The sequence below is a fragment of the Cyprinodon tularosa genome, unplaced genomic scaffold, assembly GCF_016077235.1.
Source record: "Cyprinodon tularosa strain WSP-4 unplaced genomic scaffold, ASM1607723v1 ctg983, whole genome shotgun sequence".
Classification (NCBI taxonomy): domain Eukaryota; kingdom Metazoa; phylum Chordata; class Actinopteri; order Cyprinodontiformes; family Cyprinodontidae; genus Cyprinodon; species Cyprinodon tularosa.
In genome coordinates this window covers 154,917-178,687 of record NW_024039766.1, presented here as the reverse complement: position 1 = coordinate 178,687, position 23,771 = coordinate 154,917, and the positions used below count along the sequence as shown (strand labels likewise).

Sequence of the window (23,771 nt, the reverse complement as noted above, 5' to 3'; positions counted from 1 at the left end):
ATAGTTAATGTTTTGTGTTTTATTTTTCTTGCTAAATGAAGCTTTCTTCAAATTATTAAATATTATTGGTAATTATTACCAATTTGGGGCTATTGTGGTTATTTTGTTATTATTTTCATTACTTCTTTGGTTTAAGGATGCATGTGTGTCACCTTTTAAGGATGATGCATCATGGGAGTTTGGTTGTTGTGTATCACAGAGTGGAGCCTCTGTCCTTATTTTTTGTATGTATGTTCGGCGCTCATTTATTCTATCTACTCACTAAAACATTTTTAAATGCAATAACTTCTCTCTGGATTGTTTTGGGATGAATCATCTGGATAACTGGTCTTTTCAAATGTTAAGAGTGCAGCGAGTCAGACCGGCTTCACTGATGTTTGAACCCTACACTCAGGTGAAGGTTAAATTATATAATCAAGAGATAGAAAGGGTCAAAAACTTTAAACTCTTGGTTTATGGCATTTCATATTCAGAAAATTATTGATAAGTGCCAAAAAGTTTTGAATGTTATGTTTGAGCTTTAAAAGCTATATATACAGGATTAATAAGATCAGCAATAGACTTTGGTCGTGTGGTTTATGGGTCAGCAGCTATTGCATCACTTAAAAAGTTAGAGTATATACGGACACAAGCTTTAAGATTAATTACAGGAGCGTTTAAAACAACATTTCAGGTTGAAGCTGGAGAAATGCCTGGAAATCAGGACACCTGTTGCTAAATGACTGGGTTAGTTTACAGGGTCATGGTCCAGATCATCCTGCAGAAGAAACACTGCAGCCATGTTGGAAAAGGAGACAAACAGGAAGGTTTGGATGCATAGTAGGGAAAAAACTAAGAGAACTTAGATTAGATCAAATTAAATGTAGTGCAACTGTAGCGTTAGCAGCAATCCCTCCCTGGATCACACCTGGAACTACGGTGGATTTAACACGGTTAGAAAAGAAAAAGGAAGGAATATTCATCATAAACTGATGCAGGAATATGTTAATAGTTATTATTATATTCAAATATATACAGATGCATCTTAAAGTGTGAGTAATAGGCTGGGTATTGCATTTTATGTTCCAGAGGTCAATATCAAAGTAAATAGGAGAATAAATAATGAATAATCAGTTTATACAGGAGAATTATTAGCAATACTATTAGCATTACAATGGATAGAGGAAGTGAGGACATTAAGATAAATTATATGTTCAGATTCGAGTTCCACTTTAATCTTTATACAAAATCATAGCTCAGAAAGTAGATCAGACATTTTAAGTGAAATACAGAAAGTTTTATATCAAGCTCAAATGATGGGTATTAGTGTTATATTTATGTGGGTTCCAGCACATAAAGGGATCAAAGGAAATGAAAATGCAGACAAGATTGCTAAAGAAGCGTCACAAAATAAAACCATTGATATAATAATTAACTTAAGACAGAAATGAAAAGCATCATTACACAAAGGATGAAGGAAAGGAGGCAAAAACAGTTGGAAGAAGAAAGGAGAGGAAGATGGTTTTATAGGATTTAACAGAAAGTTGGAGAAATGAGGAGAGCAGGAGAGAGGAAGCAGTTATTCCAAGACTTAGATTTGGACATAAAGCATTAAATAATAAACTATTCAAAATAGGGAAACATGTCAGGCAAATGTGGACAAGATGAAACAGTAGAACATGTAGTGATGGATCATAAGAAGTATGAAGAAGAATTTGGTTAGAGACCTAAAAAAGGAGAAAGTGATTTGATAGATATTCTGCAGAAAAAGTCAAATAAATGTTATCAATATTTATTTAAATATTTAATAATAGCAGGAATAATTGGGAGGATTTAGTATCATAAAGTAATATTATAGATATAGATATATAGATAAATATGTGTCTTTCTGAAATGGACCATTCGGATGCACCCCTCCTCACCAGCGGGTGGCGGTAATGAGCCGAAAAGTTGTTGCCAACCGCCATTAAACGCAGCAAGACAAGAGCAGGATGAACCAGCAGGGGGCAGCAGTGGAGCCCAGCGACGCTTCCTGCCAAGAAGCAGCAGAAGAAGAAGAAGCAACATGGCTTCCGGGCAGCAGTGGGTGTTGGTGGAAATGGTTCAGGCTTTTTATGAGGTAAACTTTCTCTTTAAAATCCCTCAGTCGGTTAAACGGACCGATTCCTCTGCTCCTCTTTCTGTCTTCTACTGTCAGTTAGCTGAGCTCCCAGCGGGCCTTCCAGGTCCTGGACCGGGACTCAAGGTCCTGGACCGGAACTCCAGGTCCTGGACCGGGACTCAAGGTCCTGGACCGGAACTCCTTGTGTCCTGGACCTGGACTCCAGGTGTCCTGGTCCGTTGAGGCCTGTTAGTAAGTCTTAACTGTTGCGCTTCTACACCGAACTTTACGGTTCCCTCTGTGTGTAATAAACTTTATTATGTAGTTCCAGGAAGCAGTAAAGCAGAGCAGAGGAATCTGTCGCTTCTTCTGTCTCTGATTTCAGGGGTTTTAGACAAGAGACGTTCAAGTACAGTCTGGAAAAGGGGAAACTTTTGGGATTGGCTTCCTCCTCTAATGTATGAAAAAGTTTCCAAGTTTGATTATGAAGTTGAACAGATTGTGATAATAAAGTTAAACTTTGGAAAACAGGCAGATTTGAGAGAAGCAATGAAACTTCATCCCTAAAGGCCTTTCAGAGGTGATGGAGAGAAGAAGCCTTGTTTGCTTCAATGATCCCCACAGTTCATGAAGCTTCATTGAACAGGACGCCACCTGCTGGTGGAATGCAGAACTGCAGTTAGTAATAAAATGCGTCTCCCCTCCCTTTTAGTTCCTTTGATATTGTTAATGGTTGGTGTTTATAATAAAAATTTTTGTACGTTTTTTAAGTGTAAAATTTCTTAGAGCATTCATTTTAGGTGAACAGTTTCTGCCATTTTAGTGAAATAAGCTCAAGCAGACAGTGAAAGTGTTCCTAAAAATTGGGCAATGATGAGCCAAATGAAGGTGTTAGTCATTTTTATTAAACATGTTTTCACATTTTTTGGTTTTAATTGGGTTAGAAGTTGTGTTCAACCAATCTTTTGTTTAAGCCGACCTAATTTGGCAGCGTTTTTACCCAACTTATATTTTTACTGGGGCAAACCAGTGCTAATTAGTCTCAGTGGCCAAAATAATGAAATACAATCGCAACTTTCAAAAGTCTAGGGCAGGTCTTAAACCATCAACCTCTAGAGAGAGGGTCTAGTGAGAGAGTTAGTTCCTGCATTGTGTGTTGAACCAAAGGCAGATCTTAAAGCTGCAGGATAGCCCCCCCCCCCCCCACCGCTGGTCTACAGTGAAGCTCTCTGGATGTGTGACCTTGAACTGACCTTTCCTCTGATCTCTCCAGGCTCCTGCATATCACCTGATTCTTGAGGGTATCTTGATCCTGTGGATCATCAGACTGTTGTTCTCTAAGACCTACAAACCCAATGAGACGTACAAGCTCACAGAGAGGGTAAGCAGAGCAGGCTGCTGGTTCCTGACCCCCCCCCCGTCCCAAACGGCTGTCAGTGTGCTTTCTGTTCCAGGAAAAGGAGGACCTGATAGAAGAATGGCAGCCAGACCTTCTGGTTCCTCCCGTTTCTAAGGACCATCCTTCCCTCAAATACGACGTGGTTTCAGGGTAAAGCTGTTTTTCCATTTCTCCTCCTATAACCAGTGAAACCAGTGAAACGCTCAGTGTCAGCTCCCAGTTAATCGTCAGGTTAAACACTCTGTTCTGGTAAACAGTATTCTGTGTGTTGAACCTCTGTATTTCAGACCGCCCAGCCATAAAATCACAGTCAATGGAAAGGAATGCATCAATTTCGCCTCCTTTAACTTCCTGGGCCTCCTGGACAGCGAGCGCGTGAAGGTAAGACCGGCCCGATGCACAGTCTCTCCTCTTCTGGACTCGGAACCAACAGACCTGGACCTGGTGCTTCTTTCCGTCACAGGAGAAAGCTCTGCTGTCACTCAAGAAGTACGGCGTCGGCACCTGTGGTCCAAGAGGCTTTTATGGGACGTTCGGTGAGTGAGCAGCGGGACACGCCCTGGTTCTGACAGTTCTGACCCCGAATGGGTCTCAGCTGATTTCTGTTGGACATTCAGTGTCTTTGGTCCTGGACCCCTCAGTGGGCCAATAAAGGCTGTCTCTACCCCCCCCAGACGTCCATCTGGAGCTGGAGAACCGACTTGCCGAATTCATGCAGACAGAGGAAGCCATCATCTACTCGTACGGCTTTGCCACCATCGCCAGCGCCATTCCCGCCTACTCCAAGCGAGGAGACATCATCTTTGTGTGAGTGGAGGTGGCGCTGCAGCGGCCGCTCCGGTTCACCTGCATCATCTCACCCTCTGCTTGGTGTCCAGGGATGAAGCCGCCTGTTTCTCCATCCAGAAAGGTCTTCAGGCTTCCCGCAGCTTCATCAAGTACTTCAAACACAACGACATGGAGGACCTGGAGAGGCTGCTGAAGGAGCAGGAGCTGGAGGACCAGAAGGTTGCTTATGTTCCAGGAGGGGGGGGGTGTCATTGATCCTGCAGGTCTGATCGTCTCCCTTCTTCTGTCTTTGCTCCCAGAATCCTCGGAAAGCTCGAGTGACGAGGAAGTTCATCGTGGTGGAGGGGATGTACATCAACACGGCGGACATTTGCCCTCTGCCTCAGCTGGTAAGCTCCACGTCTGCAGACGTCTGCAGCGGACCAGAACCGCCGTCATCTGAACCTCTGGCTGGATCAGAACCAGAGTTCAAATGAAGCACACAAGGCTTCCAGAGATAAACCAATCATAGAGCAGTAACAACGATCTTATTCTTTAAAAGATCAATCTTATTTATAGAGAATCCCATAAAATCATTGCTGCTAAGAGCAGGTGGAATGGACGGTTCAACAGAGCTATGGCTCTGGGTGAGTTTGGCAACTGTATTAAAAAGAAATCTAGGATTATTCTTATTCTCCTCTATTAATGAGGAGAAGTATGCTGCTCTAGCTTTACAAAGGGTCCTCTTATACAGCAGTAAACCATTTTTCCAGACTAGGAAGGACTCTCGCAGGCCTGTGGAGCGATATTTTCTCTCCAGTTTCCTAGCATTTTGCTTCAAAGTACGCAGCTCTGCATTAAACCAAGGAGCAAGCTTTCTATTTTTAACGGTTTTCATTTTCAAAGGAGCTGCGTTGTCTAAGGCAATACGCAGAGAACTAGCAACCCCATCAACAAAATCATCAACCATAAGATCTAAAGCTCTGGTTTAGATCTTATGGTTGCTCGTCTGGCTCCAAGTAGCAATTATTCAACTAAAGCGGTTCTGGTTGTTCATGGTCGTCGTAGAACCATCACTGTCTGGATCCTCATCCTGTTACCTTTGGTTCTGGAGGGTTTCAGAGCACCTGGTGATTGGGTGGATGGTGTTCACCGTAGCAGACATGCTAGCATGGTTCTGGTGAACCTGTTGCTAATGAATCGGGTAGAATCGGGTGGAAGCTACGGTTTCCTGCTCCAGCTGTCTGCTCTGTCCTCCAGGTGAAGCTGAAGTATAAGTACAAGGTCCGGATCTTCCTGGAGGAGAGTCTGTCCTTTGGGGTGTTGGGGGAACATGGCAAAGGCGTAACCGAGCACTTTGGTGTCAGTGTGAGTAGATCCAATGTCTTTATCATCCTGTAAAGTTTAACTGGTGAGAGAACGAAGCGGTGACCAGTCTCTGCTCGGTTTAGATCGACGATATCGATCTGATCAGCGCCAACATGGAGAATGCTGTGGCCTCCATCGGAGGGTTCTGCTGCGGACGTTCCTTCGTCATCGATCATCAGGTGACTAAAACAACTAGTCCGTCCTGGGGGTTAACCTTTGGGACCAGAGGGACGGTTTGTCCTGGGGGTTAACCTTAGGGACCAGAGGGACGGTTTGTCCTGGGGGTTAACCTTAGGGACCAGAGGGACGGTTCGTCCTGGGGGTTAACCTTAGGGAGACAGAGGGACGGTTTGTCCTGGGGGTTAACCTTAGGGAGACAGAGGGACGGTTTGTCCTGAGGGTTAACCTTAGGGAGACAGAGGGACGGTTTGTCCTGGGGGTTAACCTTAGGGAGACAGAGGGACGGTTTGTCCTGAGGGTTAACCTTAGGGACCAGAGGGACGGTTCGTCCTGGGGGTTAACCTTAGGGAGACAGAGGGACGGTTCGTCCTGGGGGTTAACCTTAGGGAGACAGAGGGACGGTTTGTCCTGGGGGTTAACCTTAGGGAGACAGAGGGACGGTTTGTCCTGGGGGTTAACCTTAGGGAGACAGAGGGACGGTTTGTCCTGGGGGTTAACCTTAGGGAGACAGAGGGACGGTTTGTCCTGAGGGTTAACCTTAGGGACCAGAGGGACGGTTTGTCCTGGGGGTTAACCTTAGGGAGACAGAGGGACGGTTTGTCCTGGGGGTTAACCTTAGGGACCAGAGGGATGGTTTGTCCTGGGGGTTAACCTTAGGGACCAGAGGGACGGTTTGTCCTGGGGGTTAACCTTAGGGAGACAGAGGGACGGTTTGTCCTGGGGGTTAACCTTAGGGACCAGAGGGACGGTTCGTCCTGGGGGTTAACCTTAGGGAGACAGAGGGATGGTTTGTCCTGGGGGTTAACCTTAGGGAGACAGAGGGACGGTTTGTCCTGGGGGTTAACCTTAGGGACCAGAGGGACGGTTTGTCCTGGGGGTTAACCTTAGGGAGACAGAGGGATGGTTTGTCCTGGGGGTTAACCTTAGGGACCAGAGGGACGGTTTGTCCTGGGGGTTAACCTTAGGGACCAGAGGGACGGTTCGTCCTGGGGGTTAACCTTAGGGAGACAGAGGGATGGTTTGTCCTGGGGGTTAACCTTAGGGACCAGAGGGAAGGTTCGTCCTGGGGGTTAACCTTAGGGAGACAGAGGGATGGTTTGTCCTGGGGGTTAACCTTAGGGACCAGAGGGAAGGTTTGTCCTGGGGGTTAACCTTAGGGAGACAGAGGGACGGTTTGTCCTGGGGGTTAACCTTAGGGACCAGAGGGACGGTTCGTCCTGGGGGTTAACCTTAGGGAGACAGAGGGATGGTTTGTCCTGGGGGTTAACCTTAGGGAGACAGAGGGACGGTTTGTCCTGGGGGTTAACCTTAGGGACCAGAGGGACGGTTCGTCCTGGGGGTTAACCTTAGGGAGACAGAGGGATGGTTTGTCCTGGGGGTTAACCTTAGGGAGACAGAGGGACGGTTTGTCCTGGGGGTTAACCTTAGGGACCAGAGGGACGGTTTGTCCTGGGGGTTAACCTTAGGGAGACAGAGGGACGGTTTGTCCTGGGGGTTAACCTTAGGGACCAGAGGGACGGTTTGTCCTGGGGGTTAACCTTAGGGAGACAGAGGGATGGTTTGTCCTGGGGGTTAACCTTAGGGACCAGAGGGACGGTTTGTCCTGGGGGTTAACCTTAGGGACCAGAGGGACGGTTCGTCCTGGGGGTTAACCTTAGGGAGAAAGAGGGATGGTTTGTCCTGGGGGTTAACCTTAGGGACCAGAGGGAAGGTTCGTCCTGGGGGTTAACCTTAGGGAGACAGAGGGATGGTTTGTCCTGGGGGTTAACCTTAGGGACCAGAGGGACGGTTTGTCCTGGGGGTTAACCTTAGGGAGACAGAGGGACGGTTTGTCCTGGGGGTTAACCTTAGGGACCAGAGGGACGGTTCGTCCTGGGGGTTAACCTTAGGGAGACAGAGGGATGGTTTGTCCTGGGGGTTAACCTTAGGGAGACAGAGGGACGGTTTGTCCTGGGGGTTAACCTTAGGGACCAGAGGGATGGTTTGTCCTGGGGGTTAACCTTAGGGACCAGAGGGACGGTTTGTCCTGGGGGTTAACCTTAGGGAGACAGAGGGACGGTTTGTCCTGGGGGTTAACCTTAGGGACCAGAGGGACGGTTTGTCCTGGGGGTTAACCTTAGGGACCAGAGGGATGGTTTGTCCTGGGGGTTAACCTTAGGGACCAGAGGGACGGTTTGTCCTGGGGGTAAACCTTAGGGAGACAGAGGGACGGTTTGTCCTGGGGGTTAACCTTAGGGACCAGAGGGACGGTTCGTCCTGGGGGTTAACCTTAGGGAGACAGAGGGATGGTTTGTCCTGGGGGTTAACCTTAGGGAGACAGAGGGACGGTTTGTCCTGGGGGTTAACCTTAGGGACCAGAGGGACGGTTTGTCCTGGGGGTTAACCTTAGGGAGACAGAGGGATGGTTTGTCCTGGGGGTTAACCTTAGGGACCAGAGGGACGGTTTGTCCTGGGGGTTAACCTTAGGGACCAGAGGGACGGTTCGTCCTGGGGGTTAACCTTAGGGAGACAGAGGGATGGTTTGTCCTGGGGGTTAACCTTAGGGACCAGAGGGAAGGTTCGTCCTGGGGGTTAACCTTAGGGACCAGAGGGACGGTTTGTCCTGGGGGTTAACCTTAGGGAGACAGAGGGATGGTTTGTCCTGGGGGTTAACCTTAGGGACCAGAGGGACGGTTTGTCCTGGGGGTTAACCTTAGGGAGACAGAGGGACGGTTTGTCCTGGGGGTTAACCTTAGGGACCAGAGGGACGGTTCGTCCTGGGGGTTAACCTTAGGGAGACAGAGGGATGGTTTGTCCTGGGGGTTAACCTTAGGGAGACAGAGGGACGGTTTGTCCTGGGGGTTAACCTTAGGGACCAGAGGGACGGTTCGTCCTGGGGGTTAACCTTAGGGAGACAGAGGGATGGTTTGTCCTGGGGGTTAACCTTAGGGAGACAGAGGGACGGTTTGTCCTGGGGGTTAACCTTAGGGACCAGAGGGACGGTTTGTCCTGGGGGTTAACCTTAGGGAGACAGAGGGACGGTTTGTCCTGGGGGTTAACCTTAGGGACCAGAGGGACGGTTTGTCCTGGGGGTTAACCTTAGGGAGACAGAGGGATGGTTTGTCCTGGGGGTTAACCTTAGGGACCAGAGGGACGGTTTGTCCTGGGGGTTAACCTTAGGGACCAGAGGGACGGTTCGTCCTGGGGGTTAACCTTAGGGAGACAGAGGGATGGTTTGTCCTGGGGGTTAACCTTAGGGACCAGAGGGAAGGTTCGTCCTGGGGGTTAACCTTAGGGAGACAGAGGGATGGTTTGTCCTGGGGGTTAACCTTAGGGACCAGAGGGACGGTTTGTCCTGGGGGTTAACCTTAGGGAGACAGAGGGACGGTTTGTCCTGGGGGTTAACCTTAGGGACCAGAGGGACGGTTCGTCCTGGGGGTTAACCTTAGGGAGACAGAGGGATGGTTTGTCCTGGGGGTTAACCTTAGGGAGACAGAGGGACGGTTTGTCCTGTGGGTTAACCTTAGGGACCAGAGGGATGGTTTGTCCTGGGGGTTAACCTTAGGGACCAGAGGGACGGTTTGTCCTGGGGGTTAACCTTAGGGAGACAGAGGGACGGTTTGTCCTGGGGGTTAACCTTAGGGACCAGAGGGACGGTTTGTCCTGGGGGTTAACCTTAGGGAGACAGAGGGATGGTTTGTCCTGGGGGTTAACCTTAGGGACCAGAGGGACGGTTTGTCCTGGGGGTTAACCTTAGGGACCAGAGGGACGGTTTGTCCTGGGGGTTAACCTTAGGGACCAGAGGGACGGTTTGTCCTGGGGGTTAACCTTAGGGACCAGAGGGATGGTTCGTCCTGGGGGTTAACCTTAGGGAGACAGAGGGACGGTTTGTCCTGAGGGTTAACCTTAGGGAGACAGAGGGACGGTTTGTCCTGGGGGTTAACCTTAGGGACCAGAGGGACGGTTCGTCCTGGGGGTTAACCTTAGGGAGACAGAGGGACGGTTTGTCCTGGGGGTTAACCTTAGGGACCAGAGGGACGGTTCGTCCTGGGGGTTAACCTTAGGGACCAGAGGGACGGTTCGTCCTGGGGGTTAACCTTAGGGAGACAGAGGGACGGTTTGTCCTGGGGGTTAACCTTAGGGACCAGAGGGACGGTTTGTCCTGGGGGTTAAAGGAATAGTACACCCAAAACATGATTAGCCTTCATTTTCTACTCACCCCCATGCTGAACAACACTCTGGAGTACTTTTTTGATATCTCAAATGCATCTGGAGATCTGGGAGGCTTCTTGCTGTCTGCTGACATTCAAATAATGGAGGTCTATGGCGCCCGAGGCAGAAAGGTCCATAAAAGTCCACAAAAAACGTGTCAATATTCCTCCATACTGCTCGTCCAATGTATTCCAAGTGTCCTGAGTGGGTAGCATCCAGAATTTACTCGAAACGAAGTCATTTAGAATGTTTTTAGAGCATAAACAGTAGTGTATAGGATGTCCTAAAAGCGCGTTCACGAGTCTACGGAAACCGCGGCAGACCAAACCAGCGCATTCAGCTCGGCAAAGAACTCATGCTCTTCCTCAACACTGAAGTCCTCAGACATTTTTCTTTCGTTGTTTCTTTCTTTGCACAGGTAAACAGCACATTTCTTCTTCTACGCTTGCATTATCGGCAGAGCAGACGCTGAATGCGCACTTTCATCTGGTTTGGTCTGCCGCGGTTTCCGTAGACTCGTGAACGCGCTTTCAGGAAATCCTATACACTACTGTTTATGCTCTAAAAACATTCTAAATGACTTCGTTTCGAGTAAATTCTGGACGCTACCCACTCAGGACACTTGGAATACATTGGACGAGCAGTATGGAGGAATATTGACACGTTTTTTGTGGACTTTTATGGACCTTTCTGCCTCGGGCGCCATAGACCTCCATTATTTGAATGTCAGCAGACAGCAAGAAGCCTCCCAGATCTCCAGATGCATTTGAGATATCAAAAAAGTACTCCAGAGTGTTGTTCAGCATGGGGGTGAGTAGAAAATGAAGGCTAATCATGTTTTGGGTGTACTATTCCTTTAACCTTAGGGAGACAGAGGGAGTCTGTGGTCTTTCTCAGGGACCCAGTCTCAGTGTCTCAGTCCTCACAGCGTCTCATTTGTCTCCAGCGGCTGTCCGGCCAGGGTTACTGTTTTTCTGCCTCCCTTCCTCCGATGCTGGCGGCTGCCGCCATCGAGGCTCTGAACATCATGGAGGAGGACCCAGGTAGGCGTCTGTCCTCGCTGAGACACCTGTTGGTCCATGAATGCTTCAGGTTTCATACTTTTCTCTTTTTGCTTCTTGTTTTTCAGGAATTTTCACAGTTCTGAGAGAGAAATGCGCTCATGTTTATAACGCGCTCCAAGGGTAGGTTCCTTCTAAAGACTCTCCTCATTATCTGGCATTATATGAAGGTAGACTTTGAATTAAAAATAACTTCACTTCAATGAACAAAAACTTTTCAATCAAAGAAAAAAGTATTTTAATGCAAAAATATATTTGAGGCTCAAAAAATACATTTGAACTCTGTTCTTTGATTGAACATGTTTTATTTGATAGTTCAGTTTTTTTTATTTAAATCAACTTTTTTAATTGAAGTAAGATTGTTTTTTGATTGGACCATAGAATGGGCGGGACATTCCTGTCTTTATTATTCAATCAATAAAGAAGTAGCTTCAAACAAGCAAACAGAATCAATAAAAAAGTAACTTCAATGAAAAGATAAACGTTTTCAATCACAGAAAATAGTTTTTAAATGGAAATAAAATATTTTAGACTCAAAAATTGCATTTGAACACTTTTTTAGTGTTGAAAATGTTGTCTTTGGTTGAAGGGATCTATTTTGTGTTTGGGACATACATGGGGGACATTTCTGTCTTAATCATTCGATTCCCAAAAAGATGTTTCAATCAAAAAAAAAAAAAAGAATTCAATCAAGGAAAAAACTGCGAGCTCAAAGTTGTCATGGTTACAAGCTTTATGTTTTTAACAAGACGGATCATGGAGAGCAAGCAGCAGTCTGGATCAATGTTCCCTCCAGTCGCCAATATTTAACTACTGAATCCCAGTTTATTGTTTATTATAATATAAAATATATATTAGTTAACTTGTTGAACGGAAGCGTTTTGGCCCAATTAAAAACAACCAGAGCAGCGGTCTGTTGGTGATGGGTTGGTCTATCTGAACGAGTCCACAGATCGGCTCCTCAGATTCCAGCTTCCAAAAACCTCTAATGCAGCAATAGAGTTGATTCCTTCCTGCTATCATCGCAGCCCCCCCCCACCCCCCAACCCCTTTACAGGAGAACAGAAGACCTCACCTGTTCATCCAGGCCAACAATTCCCTCTAACGACCCCCCTTTCAGAGACATAGACAGGTATGGGGCATTGCAGGCTAACAAAGAAGCCAAACGACCCCCATTCCAAAGGGGGGGACCCGTTCATCCGTTTCTATTTGCATGTTTTCTAAACTAAAACCAGGCTTTGTTGGGCTGCTGGATAAAACCTGGAACTAAACGCTGTTTCTGACATTTGGATTGAAAAATCTTCCTGGATGGAAGAGAAACGTCTTCAAACTGGGAAACAAAGTCCAGGGGATTGATTTTAACTTTTTAGGAATGACCTGGATGACTGAGAATCTTCAGCAGCAAAAAGCGTAATAAATGTGACCAGAAGGAATGAGGTGGTTTTTCCCAGGTGTGTTTTAGGCTTCATGGACTCTGACCTACAATCGACGCTCTGAAAGGATCCAGCTGTTATTTTAGAAAGAAGAAACATTCCAGATCTAGATTATAGATTCTGACGTCTAAAAAAATAAACATTTAGATCGGCAGATCAATTCTCAGAAACTCCGGTTTAACTACTCATTTAATCAGCATCTGGAAATATATTTCTACTCAGAGTATTTACTGTAGCTAACTGGAGCTGGAGGATCTAAAATCAGAGCTCAGAATTCAGGTTCAGACATCCTGGATGTTTATATGAGACGGAAAGAAAATGATTTTATTTTGACTAGAAGAAATGCATCAGTCACGATAATAAACATGAAAATGGCCGCTTCAGATCTGTAAAGATTTCTATTTTCTCTGAAACTTTAATCTTAGCAGTACAGTTATCTGTCTGTCATCCTGAGATGTAGTTTCTACTGCTATCTATTATTCTAGCTTTGGCTAGGAAAGTAGTTCTGACCCTGAAGAATCTGGTTCCAGGGTTAGAACCATCATCACCACTAATGCTTCTAATATTCCACATAATCATTTCTTTCTTCCATAAATGGTTAAATGTGATCGATTTTCACGTCTGTCCTTCTGTCCTGGACGCCGTTTAGATCTGGATGTTCAGCTCCTCCTCTCAGGGCTGCAGCCTTCGGATCTGGTTACCATGGCGATGTGTCTGAAACGGCGGCCATGTTGGACCGACAGCAGCGCTGTTAGAACTCCGATTCTTTAATTATCAATGATGTCATCTTGATGTTTTATTAAACATTCATCCAGATGCGACTCTTAAATCTAGTAATTTTTAATTTTTTATTTTCTTTAATCAATGAACGGAACGTCCAGCGCTCTAAAGACCAGATGCTGATAGAGATTCAATCATTTTTCAGATTTATTTAGTTTAAAAAACGAAGCTTCTCCATTTCTCTGTAATGTCGCCAAATTTGTCCTGTTTTCTTTGTTGGTTGAAAGTTAGAAAACAAATAAAATAGAAATGAATGTAATTATTCTAATAGATTTACAATTAATGTTAGTTTTATTTGATGCGTTGCATAGATTAGCTGTTGCACTGACGGTGGTAACAGATCCGGCAGCATGTGATGATCTTCAGTGTTTGTGACCTCACTAAGATGGCCGACAGGTTCCCTGCAGAAGGAGCTGAGTAATGGCCGCTCTCTGTGTTCCTGTCGGACAGGATTCCGGGTCTGAGGCTGGTTGGAGAACAGTTTGCTCCGGCTCTTCACCTCCAGCTGGAGAAGAGTTCAGGCTCCAGGACGTCCGACCTGCAGCTGCTGCGCTCCATCGTAGATTATGTAAGCATTTCAAACGGATCCTTTCTGATCCAGGATGAGGAACTGGATCCCCCTGATCTCCAGTGACGAATATAAACTGGTTTCAGTCCCAGGAGCAGACCCAGCTAGTCTCCTGAAGCTCCTGGGACTTCCTCACTGTGTTTAGGTCTAAACTGTGTCGTTTGTCAACATGTATCCCTGGTTTCTCCTCCAGTGTTTGGAGAGAAATGTTGCCTTGACTGTTGCTCGCTACCTGGAAAAAGAAGAGCGATTCCTGACGCCTCCCAGGTAAGAGACCAGACTTACATTCACCTGTCCAATACGTCAAATTCAAAGACCAACTGACTTCTATTCAGTTTCTTTCTATGCTCCAATTCACATCATGTCACCTCGGTTCATTTTATAGATCCATATAAATCAGATTATTATAAATCAGATCATCCAGTCAGATTGATTCAAAGTTTTCTATCTGAGGAAAACCAGCTGATTGCATCGACTCATTGACTCTTCAGCAATCCCTCACACTAAGCATGCTTGTAGCGACAGTGGAGAGGAAAAACTCCCTTTGAACAGGAAGAAACCTCCAGCAGAACCAGGCTCAGTGTGAGCGGCCATCTGCTGAGGCCCACTGGGGTTCAAGGAGACAGAAGCAGACATAGAAAAAGAAGCATAGATACAAAAGGCAACTGTCAACCAGCTCCACAGGCGGCCCCGTCCAGGAAACACACAGCCAGGCAGACGAGCTCCGAGCCAGCTCCCATGTCAGAGGATGGAGAGAGCACATCCAGTTAGTCACAGTCAGAGAAACAGGACTACACTGGAAAACAGGCCAAGCTCCAACATCTAGAAACAAAGGTATTGATGGCAGCAGCACAGCTGATATTTCTCTCCAGGATGGAGTCACAGCCAAACAGGAACAGACCAGATGAAGCTACTATGAGAAAAAGCAGAGAGAGCAGAACGTTAGAGATGATGAGCTGCTAAAATGTAACCTTCTTCTGGGGGAGGAGAACTCTGTTAAAGTAATCCTGAAGGTTATTAGAAAGTGGTCAGAGAGGACAGGGTTGTGAGGAAATCCTGTTATTTCTTGTTTCTTCTTAGTGTCTAAGATAGCATTAAAGGCTGCTCTTAAGCTATCGACTTCAATGTCAGCATGGATGGTGGAACAAACTTGTGGGGCATTTCCTCCTTGATGTGTTCTCCAGGCTGCTGCTGTCAAATGTTGGGTTGATTGTGTTGGTGGGACGTTGTAGAGATAACTCCAGTTTACATTTCCCTTTGATGATTGGTTTGGCTATAGAGCTTCTTCTCCATAACCCTTTCATTAAAGGGTTAGGGTACTTAAAGGTGCTAACACGTCCTTCTCCTCTTCTGTTTTCTGCTCCCAGCATCAGAGTGGTGGTCACCATCAAACAGAAGGAGGAGGACATTCAGAAGGCCGTTTCTTGTATCAGAGAGGCAGCTTCGCTTCTCCTAAAGTAGCAGCAAAACGTGAAGAACGGCGCCCCCTGCTGCACTGTTGGAAGAGGACCACCCTGTTCACTGGGGATCAAAGTGGAGCTCTGGAAACATCCTGTTAGATGCAGAGCCTCGAACTGTAACAATGATCTCCATCATGGTTGCACAGAAGATGGCTTCCTGTTTGATGCACTAAATGCTTCCTGCTGCTACTGATGTCAGAGTGGGACTTTTCTTGCCCCTTGAATGGCAGAAAATGAGGTTCCCACCATTTAAAAATGTTCCAGTTGCTCCAGAAACGAGTGACAGGCTAATTTATCTACTGACTGTGCTTTTATTCTGCTCTCTCTCTCTCTCTCTCGCTGTTGGTACATAAGCTTTCTGCTCTGTGATCTAGTTTGTTTACCGTTGAGATTAACCAAAAACATGGTTTTTACTCTGGAATCACTCCCATGATTTTCACTTTTGATATTTTGAGAAAAGTTATTGCATTTCTGATTTTCATTAAAAGTTTAAAAACTTCAAAATGTCCCATTAGTTTTTTATTTGTGTTTTATTTGTCACTGTGTGGTGTGGAGGCTGCAGCGCCTCAGACTGGAAGAACAGCAGAGAGGATCATGGGGGCTCCTCTTCCCTCCATTAAAGACATTTCATCCTGCGTGTCCCGTGACATCATCAGTGACCCCTCACCCCCCCACCATGGACTGTTCTCCCTGCTGCCCTCTGGGCAAAACAAAAATACTGAACAAAATGTAGTTTTGTATTAAAGTTTTCTAAGTTTAATAATGAGGTGAATTGAGGTGTTTATACTTGCTTATAAACGGTGCATCTGATGATTGCCCTCTGGATTATCCTGCCTACCTTCATCTACTGGGTCCTGCTGATCTGCCTGTCCTCTAACCACCGATACATCAGCGTCTGGATCACTGACCTTTGAAAAAGGAGGCAGGGAAAGTAGAATAAAGCCTTAGCCTCGACCATTTATCTCTCTCTCTCTCTCCAATGCATCTCCAGCTCCGTAACTCGACCTGTCAATCACCTGCAAAACGTCTGCGCTGTGGCAGGAGGTAGTGAGCAAATACACTTCCTGTCAGCTCAGGGCGCACCAGAGATGGCCAGCCACCGCTGGTCTCGGCTTCAGTTCTGCAAAGCTGTTGGTAAATTGTGACTGGCTTATTTTGGAGAGTTCTTCTCTCTCAACGCCGCTGTGAGAGCAGAGCTGTTAAAGCGGAAAATGCAATGAAAAGTTCCCCTTAGGCATACCCAGGCACAGCAGATCCGCAACGGGGCACATGCCCCTGTGAAAAGGGTCTGCTGATGCACTGGGGGATGGCCTTGTGTCTTTCATTTGAGTTTGGCTCAGCCGACCGATGAGGGAAGGTAACTGACCATAGGGGCATTCACAAACAATCTCCAGCCCCACATCCCTACTCCTCCATACAGGGCAATGCCAAATGCTTAAAGTCGAAGGGAAGTCATACTTCAATGTCAAATCATTCTGGTTTAAACATGTATATAAATGTTCTCTTTATCAGACCATATTGTCCCAAAATGTAGAAAATTTCTATTTTTAAAACAATCCTGTCTTAAAATCTGTGTTTTTTTCCCGTTATCTTCTGCAGGCCAGTTAGTTCAACGTCAGCCTGAACACCTAAATTCAGCCAATCATATATCAGTGGTCATCTGTCAATCACATGTTTTCAGTCATAGCATCTTGATTCATGTGTCGCAGCTAATATTCGCAACGGTTGAAACCAGAATCCTTTCCTTTCCCATTGAGTTGCGTCCCAGTGTTCACGGGGATGGACGTCTGTGTCTTCGGCAGGCGTAGAGCTAACAGAACTGGCAGCGTTGCGAGACAAGGGCTCAAACATGTACGGCTGGAAGCCTTCTACACCAAACCAAGCTTCTGCCGCCCTGGCGTCCTCTTCCACAACATCTTCGTCCCCGCTTTCCTCCTCTATATAAAAAATGTATGATGGAGGAGACTCATCCACGACCTCCGACACTAAACTCTCCTCCTCTTGCATGTTTCCGCTGTCCATAGCGTTCCTTGACAGCGTCGTTTCTAAGTCACCAATTTAGTGCTACTTGGTCCCAATGGAATTTCCCATTGGGAACCTGCTAGCACTAAGCTGCTAACTGGTTAGCAAGATGCCAGAGTTTGGTCAACAGTGCAGGCACCAAGGCTACGTCCACAAAGCAGCTTGAAGTCACCCACATCTGATTATTTGCCCATATCTCTGTTACAGGGATATGTACCTAAAGCTTTTAAGGTTGCTGGAATTAAACCTCTGCTTAAGAAACCGTCTCTTGACCCAGATGACTTGGTCAATTATAGACCTATATCCAATCTTCCTTTCTGATCTAAAATTCTTGAGAAAGTAGTTGCCAAACAAGTGTGCGATCACTTCCACCATAATGAACTTTTTGAAGAGTTTCAGTCTGGCTTTAGAGCTCATCATAGCACTGAAACAGCTCTGCTGAAAGTCACTAATGATATTCTCATGACCTCAGATAATGGACTTGTATCTGTGCTCGTCCTGTTGGATCTCAGTGCTGCATTTGATACAGTTGATCATAATATTCTTTTAGAAAGACTTGAATATTTAGTTGGAATTAAAGGAACAGCTCTAGACTGGTTTAAATCTGATCGAATTCAGTTTGTTCATGTTAATGATAGATCTTCCACATAAATAAATGATGTTCAAATGTGATATTTAAAGGAAAGATCATCCAATAGAAAGCAGATCAACGTTATAATCAGACACATAATAATTCAGATCATCTGGCAGATCTATGCTTCCATATCTACCGCCTGGTTTTTATCAATTCTGTTTCATTTTAAAAAATGATTACCTTTAATATCACCTGTATTTTTGTTGGAATGTGATGCTTCCTAAATCTTCTCTCTGCATTTTGAAAAAGCTGCTTTTCTGTTTTTAGTTTTCACAGATTCAAATTTAAATCAGTTTGGCCAGCAGAGGTCGCCCTTTTACTGTCATACTTTATCTTGGATTATAGAAACATTTGAGGCAACATGTGGAAGGATTCAGCCATCAAAGGGATTTAAATATTGCTCTGGTTGATCTTCAACATCTCTGTCCCAATAATCATGTAATGGCTCATTCAGTAAAACACTTTGGTTCAAATTCAATTTCTTAAACTCTTACCTGGTTTAAAACAGCTAATCTGGTCCAATCTAGGTCAGATTACTAGTTTGGAGTTTACTAAATCAGTTCCAGGCTGGGGCGTAATGAAAGTGCCCCTGGTTCCAGTTGAGCAGTTCCTCCTTTCTGTTTGGGTTCTGCAGGAACTCTGCCGAAACGTTTGACTGGATGGATTTATTACTTGGATTCACTGATGAAATAGATGATTTTATATGAATTCTATTTGAATGAAGTTCAGTTTAACATTCAGCATATTGAACGCACCCCTCAAACTGTGGTTCTGTTGGTGTTTTAGAGATTTGGCTGCTTTCCAATCCACTCAGCATCTTTTAATGTAAACATGTGGTTCTAATAAATGCTGGTTTTAGTTTGTAGATTAGATCTAATCTGCATTTTCACCTTTCATTGCCAATAAGGACTAAACTCTGAGTGAAGCTGTTATAAAAGGTTCTGAATGAATAAACTTAGTGGAATAGAATATAGAGAATATAGAATCTAAAAGCAGATGCTGTCTGTGGGGTAGAAAGGCTGCAGACGGTCCTGAAACGGGTCTCAGATCCAGCAATAATGAAGCAGCGAGCATCAGAAAAACTCTGACCTTCCCTGAGGAAGGAGGGATGCTGGTGATGAACCAGCTGAGTCAGAAGATGATGGCTGACTCAGACTCCGCCAGAAATAAACAGTCAGAACATACCTCCTCTATAGACTATAGATCTATAGATTTATCATTGAACTACATTCAAAGCTGATCTTTATATTCAATGAAAATATGTCTGCAAAAATCTCTGATTAGTTTACTTCTTTATTAGTAGTTTGTAAAAAAAAAAAATACCGCACAGTATTTTGTTTGTTTACTTTTTGACTCTGTCCCTTTTATTTTTATTCATGTTTAAGATCCATTTTATCTACAGCAATCCCACATTCTGGGACAATAAAGGGATTTTCTATTCTATTCTGTTCTATTGTATTTTTGCAGTAGTAATATTAGCATTATTAATATTAGTAGTAGTAACAGTAGTACTAGTAGCAGTAGAAGTTTTCGTTATCCTCGCTCTTGTTTTTATCCTGTTTTCTTGTCTGTAAATGTCAATAAAGTAAAGAAAGAAAAAAAGAAACACTTCCTGTTTGAGGGAATCCTGGGTGCTGATTGGCTGAGGCGGCTGCCTGAAGTGAGCCGCTACTAGAGGTGTGTGTCAGAGGAGAAGCAGAGGAGGAGCAGAGGAGGAGCAGAGGAGGAGCAGAGCCGGAGCAGAGCCGGAGCAGAGGAGCAGAGGAGCTGACACCGAACCGGGATCTGGATCAGGTGAACTGGACTCATCTTCTAGGCTCTAAAGAACCGCAGATCCAGTGAATCTGCAGAAGAACCGATTCTTTCAGGGAATCGTTTCGGGTTTTTAAAACGTTCTTTGTTGGAGATTCGGATCACAGAGCTTTATGGGTCACCGGTTCCGGTTCTGCTGACCGGACCAGCGACTGTGACGTCATAGAACCGACTCATGTCCTGGTTCCGTCTTTCTGTCGCGTGTTGCTCCTTTAAATGCTGAAAACAACCGGAATCATTGCGTCATAGCCTTTATCGTAGCAGAATTTAATGTTAAAATTAGGAAAAGGATAAATGATGGAAATGATTGCAATATTATTAGCTGTTAATGGGTGGAAGAAGTTAAGCCATTAAGATCAGTCATATGATCAGATTCTAGTTCATCTTTAATTAGTTTGCAGTAGAGTCACTCAGAAAGCAGGCCAGATATTTTAATAGAAATTCAACTATATAGAATAAATATGATGGGTTTAGTTATAAATGTTGTATGGATACCGGCACATTATGGAATTAAAGGAAATGAACAAGTAGATAAGGCAGCAAAAGAAGATACTAAAAATGTGTCAGTGGATTTATTTGTTAATTTTAGCAAATCTGAAGTTAAAATGTTAATTAAACAGAAAATAAAGGATAAATAGCAAAACGAATGGGAGAAAGGAAATAAAGGACGTTGGTTTTATAAAATTCAAAAGAAAATTGGAGAAATGAGAAGAACAGAAAGAACAAGAGGAGAAGAAACAATCATTTCTCGATTAAGGTTTGGTCATACCGGATTAAATGGTACTCTGTTTATCTTAGGAAAACATAGGAATGGGAAATGCTAATATTGTGGGGTAGATGAAACAGCTGAGCACGTGATGTTATACTGTAACAAATATGAGGAGGAGAGAAAGCAATTCATTCAAAATATGAGTAAAGTAAAAGTTAAATTAGATTTATTTCAATTATTCAGAAGTTATTCAGATAGTAATATTTACAGTATAGTATTTCGATATCTAAAAATAACACATTTTCTATGATAGAATTTAATTCCTGAGAGTCATTCTGGTCCACACTCCATTCCAGTAGATGGCGGAAATGCATCTATCTGTTGTTTGCCAACCGCCAAAAATATCAAAGAAGAAGAAGAATCATTGCGTCATACCGCCGATGACGTCATAGAGGGCTTTGGAACCAAAAGCTTGGCTGCTCTGTACGGAACCTCCGGTTCTGATGAGGTCACCTTGGTTCTGATGAGGAGCAGGAAACATGGCTGCTGGTTCCGGAATGATCTGAGCGTCAGACCAGTGGCGTCCAGGACCGGAACCGCCGCCATGATGGTTCTAACCGAGCTGGTTCTGACCAAAGAAGTTCTTCACTGATTCAGAACCGGTACCGCTCAGATGAACCGGATCGGGTCTGAAACTGTTCTGCTTTGTTCTGTTCACAGCTCTCCTGACCCGGGTCCAGATGGTCGCCATGGCTACCAGCTGAGCCTCCTCCCAGCAGCATGCAGGTGGCGCCGCAGGATACCGACTCCAGCGGCGAGGATGCGCTGGTTCTGGCCTTACACGGACCCAACAGAACCCTGCCAGCGGTCCCTCTGAAGAATAGATCTATGCTCCGCAGGAAACGGGAATTCATCCCGGAGGAGAAGAAAGACTCGGTCTACTGGGAGAGGCGCCGCAGGAACAACGAAGCCGCCAAACGCTCCAGGGAGAAGCGGCGCTTCAACGACCTGGTTCTGGAGAACCAGCTGATGGCGCTGGGCGAGGAGAACGCTTCGCTGAGGGCCGAGCTGCTGGCGCTGAAGATCAAGTTCGGCTTGGTGAGCTCCTCGGCCCACCAGGAGGTCCGGTCCGGCCAGCGGTTCATGAAAGCAGACCTAGAGCAGGTAGATCTGCCAAACACATCCGTCATGGAACTCTCGCCTCTAGTGCCTGAAATGTGGGCAGCAAAGCGGGCCTTGCTCTTCAGAACAGAAGATCTGAAGCAAGAAGCAGAAGAGAGCAGCGCTGCTTCTGAACAGGTCAGAACCGGCCCGGTTCTGGTCCGCCTGCAGCCTGCCGGGTCGTCCAGTAACTCCCCCAGAACCTGGGAGGAAAACGCCGTCAGTGAGGATGAGCAGCGGGTCCCCAAGGGTCCGGCCTCGTCTGCAGCCGACCAAAGAAGCGTCATCGTTTCCGCCCACAAAGTGCCAGAACCCGGTTCTTCAGCTTTGCCCCATAAGCTGCGGATCAAATCCAGAACCATCCAGATCAAAGCGGAGCCTCCAGACCCTGAGTATGAGGCGGCGCCTCCTGTCCGCTGTCCCCTGTCCCTACAGGTGTCCAACATGCTGGGCTGCGCCCATTCTGCCCAGTGGCTGAATCAGTAGGAGGAGCCTGAGACCTTCACCTCCTGCTGTGTGGCCTGTTGGACCAGCCCGACCCGGGTTCTAACCTGAGGTTCTAACCTGAGGTTCTAACCTGAGGTTCTAACCTGAGGTTCTAATCCAGGTCCTTACCCCGGTTTTAACCTGGGATCTAACCTGGGTTCTAACTCAGGTTCTAACCTGGGTTCTAAACACGGTTTTGACCTGGGATCTAACCGGGGTTCTAATCTGGTTCTAAAAAAGGTTCTAACTCAGGTTGTAACTCAGATTTTATCCTGGGATCTAACTCAGATTTTAACCTAGGATCTAACCTGGGTTCTATCTCAGGGTTTTAGTCTGGGTTCTAACTCAGGTTCTAACAAAGGTTCTAACCTAGGTTCTAACTCCGGTTTTAACCTAGGATCTAACCCAGGTTGTAACTTAGGTTCTAACTCAGGTTCTAACCCAGGTTCTAATTCAGGTTCTAACCCGGGTTCTGAGGCAGGATGAGGAATGGTTCTGGAACAGATGTGGATGTTTGGTTCATGATGATCGGTTTATTAAAATGACAAAATGTTGAGTTTTTCATTGATTTTTTAAGCAAATGTTCATTAAAGTATTTAAAGTTTGGATGTTTTATTGATTTTTTTAATCCTTGGATTCTATAAACTTTTCATGAATCGTCTGATGGTGAAAAATATCGGAGTGTAAAGCTGTTAGAGGGCAGCAGCAGGGATTTTAAACCTGGTTATTGGCTGAACTCAGAGCCCAGAACCATCACTGGGTCGCTCATGGCCGCTAACGCTAACGTTTGCATTAACCTAAAACTGTCCTCCCACAGAGGCCTGCTTCTGAACAGGTCAAAGGTCAGCGACAGAACTGGAACCAGGCAGACCTGCAGCCTGGTTCTGACTGGCTCAGGACTGTAGTCTCTGTCGGGGAACAAACTGATCATAGCACTGAAACAGCTCTGGTGAAAGTCACTAATGATATTCTCATGGCCTCAGATAATGGACTTGTATCTGTGCTCGTCCTGTTGGATCTTAGTGCTGCATTTGATACAGTTGACCATAATATTCTTTTAGAAAGACTTGAATATTTTGTTGGAATTAAAGGTACAGCTCTAGACTGGTTTAAATCTGATCTATCTGATCGATTTCAGTTTGTTCATGTTAATGATAGATCTTCCTCATGCTCAAAGGTTACCTGTGGAGTACCACAGGGATCAGTGCTAGGACCAATTCTCTTTACTTTATACATGCTCCCAATTGGTAGAATTATTAGACAGCATGGGATTAATTTCCACTGTTATGCTGATGATACCCAGCTATATCTGTCTATAATCCAGATGAAGCTAACCCATTACATAGATTACAGGCATGTCTTGAAGACATAAAAACCTGGATGACTCTTAACTTTCTGCTTCTGAATGCAGACAAAACAGAAGTTATAGTCTTTGGACCAGAGTCTCTGAAAAAGAAACTGATTAGTCAGTCACTTCATTTGGATGGGATTAAACTGATTTCAGATAATAAAGTAAAAAATCTTGGTGTTATTTTTGATCAGGACCTGTCATTTAAATCCCAGATCAAAGAGGTTTCTAGAATTTCCTTCTTTCATCTGAGGAATATTGCAAAAATGAGCAATCTCCTGTCCAGGGGTGATGCTGAGAAACTAGTCCAT

General features: G+C 45.3%; 2 protein-coding genes and 1 long non-coding RNA gene across 3 annotated transcripts; all 3 read left to right on the top strand.

The window, feature by feature from the left end:
• The first annotated feature begins 1,982 nt into the window (after positions 1–1,982).
• sptlc1 (serine palmitoyltransferase, long chain base subunit 1) lies at positions 1,983–15,792 on the top strand. Its single transcript, XM_038275967.1, has 15 exons — positions 1,983–2,098; positions 3,354–3,461; positions 3,535–3,629; positions 3,767–3,860; positions 3,943–4,015; positions 4,154–4,286; positions 4,358–4,487; positions 4,568–4,657; positions 5,508–5,615; positions 5,699–5,794; positions 10,933–11,029; positions 11,116–11,170; positions 13,711–13,828; positions 14,022–14,095; positions 15,196–15,792. The coding sequence occupies exons 1-15, from the start codon at positions 2,045–2,047 to the stop codon at positions 15,287–15,289; spliced, it is 1,419 nt and encodes a 472-aa protein (XP_038131895.1). The 5' UTR covers positions 1,983–2,044; the 3' UTR covers positions 15,290–15,792.
• Positions 15,793–19,633: 3,841 nt separating this feature from the next.
• Positions 19,634–22,112, top strand: nfil3 (nuclear factor, interleukin 3 regulated). Its single transcript, XM_038275963.1, has 2 exons — positions 19,634–19,738; positions 21,186–22,112. The coding sequence occupies exon 2, from the start codon at positions 21,246–21,248 to the stop codon at positions 22,110–22,112; it is 867 nt and encodes a 288-aa protein (XP_038131891.1). The 5' UTR covers positions 19,634–19,738; positions 21,186–21,245.
• On the top strand, positions 22,081–22,718 carry LOC119777163. Its single transcript, XR_005279884.1, has 2 exons — positions 22,081–22,169; positions 22,209–22,718. It is a non-coding gene; the product is annotated as an uncharacterized LOC119777163 (long non-coding RNA).
• Positions 22,719–23,771: the final 1,053 nt, after the last annotated feature.